Source organism: Salvia miltiorrhiza, chromosome 6, assembly GCF_028751815.1.
Source record: "Salvia miltiorrhiza cultivar Shanhuang (shh) chromosome 6, IMPLAD_Smil_shh, whole genome shotgun sequence".
In the NCBI taxonomy this organism is placed as follows: Eukaryota; Viridiplantae; Streptophyta; class Magnoliopsida; order Lamiales; family Lamiaceae; genus Salvia; species Salvia miltiorrhiza.
The window spans coordinates 43,209,889-43,218,795 of record NC_080392.1 but is presented as its reverse complement, the minus strand read 5'-3'; the positions used below and the strand labels follow the sequence as shown (position 1 = coordinate 43,218,795).

Here is an 8,907-nt window from a genome sequence, read left to right as displayed (position 1 = left end):
AAGCTTAATTGCACCAAAATTGGTGCCAAAATACTTAATTGCACCGAAATTGGAACATCAATGACTTGATTGATCTAATGTCTAGCATAGGGGCTGAACGTAATAGTGGTGTATTTGATACTTAATCCTTAATTTAATAAATAAAAAAATTAGTTTTAGCGACTACTGATCGGTGCATAATTATTTTAATAAATATAATAAAAAATTAAATTGTCTTTAACAACGAAAAATAATAAAAAAAATTAAATTATAAGTATTTAACTATTGTAATAATAAAACATAAATATAGTACTATTAGATATCACGACGCTTTAATGACGAAATATTTAAATAATAAAATAATATATTAATATTAACGCCACGATCTTAAAAATAACTAAAAAAAAATCAAAGTTAATATATATGCGTCGACAACTTCTTGTTAAGATCGAAATGACGGTTGTTATGACTTTGTTTGTAGTAAGAAATCATGTTTTTTTCTTGTAGTGTTGGGCTTTATAACCCAAAATACTTTGTAAATATAATATACCTCATTTTCTTGGTCTGAAAATATGGGCTACCTACTAAGTTCCTGAACTTGTTCCAACGAGTCCTACAAAATGAGTCTATTCTTAATTAGTACTCCCTGCGCCCCAAACGAAATGTCCTGTTTTCCTTTTTGAGCTGTCCCAAACGAAATGTCATGTTTTCTTTTTTGGCAATAAACTTTCTCTCTATACTTAATATTTAAATAATTTTCACCAACCCACTTTATCTACTTTATACACATTTCTTAATCTCCGTGCCGAAAAGAAATAGGACATTTCGTTCGGAACGAAGGGAGTAGTATAATTCAATTATGACTATAATTATAGGTCTACCTAGTATGACTATACATATCATGCTCATAGTATGATGTGTATGAAATTAAACACACGATCACACAATAATCAAGAAATGAAGTTTAAACTCAAAATCACCAAGAATTTTACGATATAAAAAGTGCAATTAATGTTTAGTACGATTTGCAAGATCTGTTCATATCTTCAAGCTTACTCGAATTCTCTTATTTCTTTTTTTGTTGTCATTGTGTCTTCTTCTTCTTTTTGAATCTCAACCTACATGCAACATGCAAGATACTTTGATTAACCGTTATGACTTTTGTTTAATACAACAAAATATATATATAGCTCGAATTTAAGCAATGTTATCTCAACTCGTGCATCTCTCGCTCGAAATATATAGACCAAAACAATATAAAAATTGAAAAGAAAATTTATTATCATTAACATGTAACTATATTAATATTATGAATTATAATTAATTTATGGGTTAATTACCCATAAAATACTGAATTTTCATCCAATTCTGGTTTTGCACACAAACTTTGAACTGTGGTGTGATAATTACTAAACTTTTGATTTTATCTGATTTTGCTACTAATTCAAATTCCGGTCAAATAGCAAGCTAATATATAATATGGTGTGCCAATTTTGACGTGGCGTATTTATTATTGCGTGACAATTAGTTGACAAAATAATTTTTTTATTTAATTTTTTATCAATAAAAAAAGAACACAAAGCAAATAACTCAAATTATCAATAATTTAATATATCAAATCAAATAATAGTATTTTTTTAATTTGAATTAATTAATTGAATAAATTCAATAATAGGAAGGGGATTCTTCGAATTTAGGTGCATCAACCAAAGAACATTTTAATTATTAATAACTTAATATATAAAAAATTTATTTAGCTAAGTAATAAAGTTTATTAAATTTTCATTATCTAAAGATTTTTTTTATATAAGCTATATATATATATATATATATTTATACTATTTGAATGACTTCTATTTTATATATTGGAGTAATCAGTTGTGTAATAGTGAACTAGAAAAAAATGATTTAAACTTGAGAATTAAAAAAAATACTACTATTATTTGATTTGATATATTAAGTTATTGACAATTTGGGTTATTTGCTTTGTGTTCTTTATTATTATTATTATTATTATTATTATTATTATTATTATTATTAAGAAATTAACAATAGATACACCACGTCAAATATTTGCACGTCATATTAGCTTGGTATTTGGCCGGAATTTGGATTAGTAGCAAAATCAGATAAAATCTAAAGTTTAGTAATTTTCACGCTATATTTCAATGTTTGTGTGCAAAATCAGAATTGGAAGAAAGTTCAGTATTTTATGGGCAATTAACCCTTAATTTATTGTCATGAATTGATAGCCGCCAAAATTGCATTTTACAAAGAAGGAAAATAAAAGTAAATATCTATGATTTGGAATTAAAAGGCACGAGATGGGGAATTTGAAATATTAAGAACCAAATATTCTACGTAATTAAGAGGGTGTTTCTAATGTGTTGCTATATAAAATTAGGGGAGTGATTTTTGGACACCAGTGTCTTAGACATCTTCATGAAAAATAGGTTTTTGTTTGATGTTTAATTTGACTGATTTTTTGTTATCGGATATAGGCCGAATGAAAATCTCACATATAATCGGATAGGCCGAATAACAAATTAAAAATTGAACTGCCACATGATTTCCTTCGTCTCCAACTTTATAAGCCCTTCACAATATAATAACTGTCCAAATAAGATCTTGTGATATTATTAACCCACAAATAATTATCTGAAAAATGAAAATCACGTTTTCATACCAAAAGTCGTAGGCATATTCATTAGTTACATACAAAAACACTCGTTTTGATTATATATATACACGTAGTCGTGCTGACCTTTGGCATGTCTTTCATGGAAAACGAAATTACGTCTTTTATTGCTCAAACGTAACATATAAAACACATCATTTCCTTTGGTTACTCAGACAAATTAAATTAATTCTTGAATTTTTATATATTTGAAGCTGAGTTTCATTGGGTGCCAACAAAGAATTATTTTGGATGGCGATGTGGAGAGTCCTTGTTGTGGCAATAACAACAGCGTTGCTTCTGTTCAAGCTCGGCTCCGCCTGCTCTAATGGAGCTTGCAAGGTGAAGAAGATTTTATATATAAAATAATTACTTTCTTCTTCTTCTTCTTCTTCTTCTTCTTCTTCTTCTTCTTCTTCTTCTTCTTCTTCTTCTTTATAAATGATGTTTTGATTTGAGTGTGTATTAATTTAAATAAAATGATTGATGCAGGTGGGGGATAATTGTTCATCCGATTCAGATTGCGGGCCGGGCCTGTATTGCTTTTCTTGTGAAGCAGGCTTTGATGGCTCCAAATGTGTGAGAACAGCAGCCACCAATCAGTTCACCCTACTCGTACTCTCTCTCTCTCTCTCTCTCTCTCTCTCTCTTAAAAATTCAAGTATTTAGAAATGTTGCTGGAAATGTATGGTTGTTGGTGAATTAAACGTGTGCAAATGTTAGTGTCAAATCGTAGGTGGGAATAGAATTAATGAATATACAGTGGTCCTCGTTACTCCACAAGCCCAACCTAAAGATATTTGTTTGCTAGTTAGTTACATGTTTACTATTATTGAAATAATATTTCCTTGTAACTATCAACTATAGTTGTTAAAGACACGCCTCCGGCCAAAGATAATCGAGGCATTTTAATTTTATCCAATAATTATAACATAATGAACTGTGAAATTACTTGAGAATTTAATTTTAGTAATAGTCATGAATCGTACTTAAATGTATCATGTTCTAATTAATAATTGTAAATCTATAACTATATACTAAGGGTGCGTTTACTTTGGTAATAAAATTTTCATTTAAAAAGGATAGATAAGAAAATGTGAGATAATATTATCTTTTTCTCCTTTTTTATCATGTGTTTACTTTGTTAGAAATAGATGGATAAAAAAATTGAAATGTTGGAAAATATTTTCACACCCTCCCAATAGGATAATATTATCCAACATTTGTGAGAAAATGAGTGAAAATGGGCTGTCCGAATAAATTTTCCAACCTGACCGGAGAAAATTATCCATCATAGGAAACATGTGAAAATGATGGAAAATATATTTTTTCTAACATTTTCTATCAAAGTAAACACACCCTAATAGAAAAAGAGCCTAAGTCTAAGATACAACTTGTGGATTGCCTATTTTACCTTTGTTATATATTTATAAAATACAAATCTATTTTGATATACATTTATTTGTCACCCAAATTATATCTATAGCTATTGATAAGGCTTATAAATAAATATATCCATCCAATAAATTATCTAATAAAAGTAATGAATTACTAATTTTTTTAATAATAGATTATCAATTAAAATAACATTAATAACACGTTCTTTCTGCTAGTTTAAACTAAAAATAGTATAGGATTTTTTATTCTAAAATTGTACGCCAAACCCCGTAAAGAAATGCTTCCAAGTCTATTTTAAGTGTGAGATTAACCACCATGTATGTTTTAGAAAAATACTTTGCTTATCGGCTATGTCAATGTGTTTGCGAGTTTTAATCGCAACGCTCCGATTCTACATAGATTGCCAATTTTCAGCAGTGTACTAATTTAATTACTTTTTGTTACTTGGTACACAGTGACTACAGAAAAGCTAACTCTTACTTCTACTCAATTTGTTCGCATCCCCCATTCATACATATTGAGAGTGGTTCAAATAAGTCCATATATTTATCGTATAAAATAAGAATCATCTTTATCTTTAAACCATAAAATTTACGGTAAATTTATGATTGTGCTGAATGAATTCATAGTTCAGTGTTCAAGTCCTGAATTTTTAGTTGGCGAAATTTTATTTGTTTGAATTCAAAATTTTTCACACGTTTGTAATATTTCATGCTAAATTCTCCTCGATTCATTCTAAATGATAATAACAAGCATTCCCTATATGTGTGATTTTGTCTATTATGCGAGTCGTAGCAAGAAATATTTTTCGTGATTAATTATAGAATGTCTGATATTTTAGTGTGAATGCAGAATAATTCCTTGGCATTCAACAAGTACGCCTTCTTGACAACCCACAACTCTTTCGCTATAGACGACGGAAAACCAAGACTCACCTTCACAAACCAAGAAGACAACGTCACTCAACAGCTCACTGTATCATCTCCTTCCTCTCTCATTCTCTCATTTCTCATCAAAAAACACTCGTATAATGTTTTGATTTGAATCATGATTCATTAATCGATCTCACACGATATTCCGTTTATGACATACAGTACAATCTTATAGCGTCAATTACAGGAAATGTCATTTATATTTTTTAATAGTGTCAATTACACACAGTGTCGTTTATATCACTAATTATTGCCGCTTAATTCTCAGAACGGCGTTCGTGCTTTGATGCTCGATACGTACGACTTCGAAGGCGACATATGGCTCTGCCATTCCTTTGGAGGCCAATGCCACGACTACACTAAATTTGTAATCCCCATTTCACATAATTTTTAATCTTTTTTTTTGGTATTAATTACTATATTCTTACTTGATAATACTAAGATAGGAGCCCGCGATCGACACATTGAGGGAAATAGAGGCGTTCATGTCGGAAAATCCATCAGAAATAGTGACGTTGATTCTAGAAGATTACGTGCAGACACCAAAGGGATTGACGAAGGTTTTCACAGACGCAGGTTTAATGAAGTACTGGTTTCCCTTGTCCAAAATGCCCCAAAACGGCCAGGATTGGCCGCTCGTCGCCGACATGATCTCCAACAATCAAAGGCTGCTCGTTTTCACCTCTCAGAAATCCAAGGAAGCCGATGAAGGCATCGCTTACCAGTGGAATTACATGGTCGAAAATCAATGTAAGTATTCCTGTCCATCTATGTATTTTTTTATTTTTCTCGGGTAAAATTTGGTCTAAAACCATAATAAATTCTTGCGTTTTGGTTTTTCCAAAATTTTTCATTCAATTTTGTAATACAATTAATATACATTATTTTTCTTTGAAATTCCCCATAGCGTTACTTTTCGACGAATTTTTAAATAATGTGGCACCGGACTTGGATAATGTGACATAATTAATTGGATAAATTTAGTCTAAAAACCATAATAAATTTTACTAACATTTTGATTTTTCTCACAATCTTTCAATATTCTTATTTCCTAATACATAATAAATTTTTTTTATTTTTTGAATTTCCCACGATAACAAATGTTTGATTGTGGAAAAAATCAAAATGTGAGAATTTATTATGATTTTAGACCAAATTTATCTCCATTAAATATATCATATCATACAACTCCGGCGCCATGTCATTTAAAAATTCGCCGAAAAGTCATATTGTGAGAAATTCCAAAAAAAGTGATTTACGTACTCCATCCGTCCCATAAAACCATGCATAGTTTTTCTTTTCGTCTGTCCCATAAAAACATGCATAGTCTATTTATAGTAATAATTCTCCTACTTATAAACATCACAATCAATGTGGGATTATTTCTCCACCCATACTACATTTTACAGGATTTCTTAAAACTCATGTCGTCTCATACTATGCATGTTTTTATGGGACGGAGAGATTATTATTTATTATTCCCTCGTGACCTCGTCCATGATATCGTTTTCACATTAAGAAAATTGTGGATAGTAGTTTGGATCCCACTATAAATGTGTGAAGAGAAATAAAGTGTTATGTGAACCTTACTACTATAAATAGAAGTGGAAATGATATTATGGAATGATCAAAATGACAAAAATAAAAACATTATCGTGGACGAATGGAGTATGAAATAAAAATGAAAAATTATGGGAAAAATCAAAATATAGAATTTTTTATGATTTTAGACCAAATTTATTCTTAAAAAAAAATTAATTCTCTTATGCATGGCAGATGGTGATGACGGAATGAAGGAGGAGTGTTCCAACAGGGGGGAGTCTTCGTTGCTTAACGACACCACCAAATCTTTGGTTCTGGTCAACTATTTCAGGTCGGTGCCGGTTAAGCAAATCGCGTGCGTGCAGAACTCCGGCAGCCTCGCCGACATGCTGCACACGTGTCATGCCGCCGCCGGCAACCGTTGGGCTAATTTTGTGGCCGTCGACTTTTATAAGGTCTAGCATTTGCTATTTCTTGTTTTATTTATAGTAGAAAGATTGATTTTTGGAAAGTTGGTGCAGAGGAGTGAAGGAGGAGGAACATTTCAAGCGACCGACTTGTTAAATGGGGAGCTCTTGTGCGGATGCAACGACGTCCATTCTTGTCTTGTAAGTTCATACTTGAATTTTGTTTTACTCCCTCCGTTCCTGAAATAAGTTCCTCTTTGGGGACGGCACGAGTTTTAAGGAAAAGTGATAAAGTTTATTGATAGTGGAGAAAAATATGTTATAATTAGTATTAAGAGTGGTGAAAAGGTGAAAAGGTGTTATAATTAGTATTGAGAGTGGTGAAAAGGTGAAAAAATGTTATAATTAGTATTGAGAGTGGTGAAAAAGTGAAAAGTAAGTATAACTAAAGTATTATTAGTGGTAGGGTAATTGTCCAAAAATGGAAAGAAAGAAAAATGAACTTATTTGGGGGACGTCCCAAAAAGGAAAAAGATGAACTTATTTCAGAGATGGATGGAGTATTTTATACCTGACTAAGATATGAACAAATCAATGTACTGTATGAACAAGTGTTTTGGACTTGGTTTGAATCTTGGAAGGGATTGGGTTTAAATCAATGTGCATGAGTTATGTCGGTTTGTTCGTTCGTTATTCTCCATTCTTTTAAAAATATAATTTTTCATGAAACCTAATCCGATATTATATATGTATGTGAAAACTTGGAAAAAGATTTGGGGCGGATGTTCTGAATAAGACTCTTGAGCCCTACATTAGCAAGAATGCAAGATAGATTCACTTTTGTTTTTGATATACTCCCTCCGTCCCAAACGAAATGGCCTATTTCTTTTCGGCACGGAGATTAAGAAATGTGTATAAAGTAGATAAAGTGGGTTGGTGGAAATTATTTAAATATTAAGTATAGAGAGAGAGTGTATTGCCAAAAAAGGAAACAGGACATTTCGTTTGGGACAGCCCAAAAAAGAAAACATGACATTTCGTTTGGGACGGAGGGAGTATTACACAAGCAAATAAAAAAATTTGAAGACCGTACTACGGTAGACTCCAATCTAAGCCTTTTAATCTTGGGCATTAATCAGCTTCCGCTATTCTAACACACACACACACACAACATAGATTCATCTTAGTTATAAGGAACATGGGATTGGGTAATGACTCATGATTCATGAGTCATGACTAACATGCCATAACTGTGATTGGACTTTGCGTATATGTTCGACTCCATTTTAACGTAGTTGTTTTAAATTTAATTTAATTGTTTATTATCTTCTGCAGCCTGGTGCAAACTGTACATCCTCCTAATTAGGATCAAGTTAAAAGCAGCTCTTGGAGGCCATTGAATCAAATCGATGTAATCACTGGAATTTACAAGGATCAATAAAAGTGTGGAAGAGTAATTAAATATTACTATCTAAATTTTGGCAATAAAGTTTCCTTCAAAAATGGTTTGCTAAAGGAATTTCGTCAAACCACAAGTATTGTAGTTCAATAGTATTGCTCTCTTTTATAGTGTGAGACACCTACGGATCTCAATCCTCAATTTCCAAACACATCTAAAATTTGGAGATACAAATAAGTCTAATCCTTTTTAAAACCTTCAAAACTTGACTCCAAGTTTACACAAAATTTGGAGTGAAAATAGTTGCATATCTTTTTTCACTAGAAAAACATTAATTTCATATCCAATGGAGTTAGAAGAGGGGAAATGTACTACCAAAATTTAAAATTTAGGTGGGTAGCTCTCAGAAAAAAAAAAATGTTTAGGTGGTTGGTCCTAAATTAAATTTGGGCCTCCATTACTTTTTGATGGGCTTCCTCGATTCTACATATAAAATGTTGGGCTTTATATATTGCATTAGTACAGGTAATGATGCTCAGTGCTCCGCGTTTCTTTAATAGTTATATGGTATTT

General features: G+C 31.3%; 1 protein-coding gene across 3 annotated transcripts; it reads left to right on the top strand.

Moving 5' to 3' along the window:
- Positions 1 to 2,735: 2,735 nt before the first annotated feature.
- Positions 2,736 to 8,450, top strand: LOC130989768 (PI-PLC X domain-containing protein At5g67130-like). Of its 3 annotated transcripts, none has more exons than XM_057913867.1 (8): positions 2,736 to 2,998; positions 3,149 to 3,271; positions 4,907 to 5,029; positions 5,255 to 5,353; positions 5,433 to 5,736; positions 6,763 to 6,983; positions 7,050 to 7,136; positions 8,271 to 8,450. In XM_057913867.1, the coding sequence occupies exons 1-8, from the start codon at positions 2,909 to 2,911 to the stop codon at positions 8,295 to 8,297; spliced, it is 1,074 nt and encodes a 357-aa protein (XP_057769850.1). In that variant the 5' UTR covers positions 2,736 to 2,908; the 3' UTR covers positions 8,298 to 8,450. The 3 variants fall into 3 exon arrangements, 2 of the variants coding, with proteins under 2 accessions (XP_057769850.1, XP_057769849.1); XR_009090743.1 differs by lacking the exon at positions 8,271 to 8,450 and adding an exon at positions 7,365 to 7,594 and having other exon boundaries at positions 2,755 to 2,998; positions 7,050 to 7,323; XM_057913866.1 differs by lacking the exon at positions 8,271 to 8,450 and having other exon boundaries at positions 2,755 to 2,998; positions 7,050 to 7,594.
- The last annotated feature ends 457 nt before the right edge of the window (positions 8,451 to 8,907 follow it).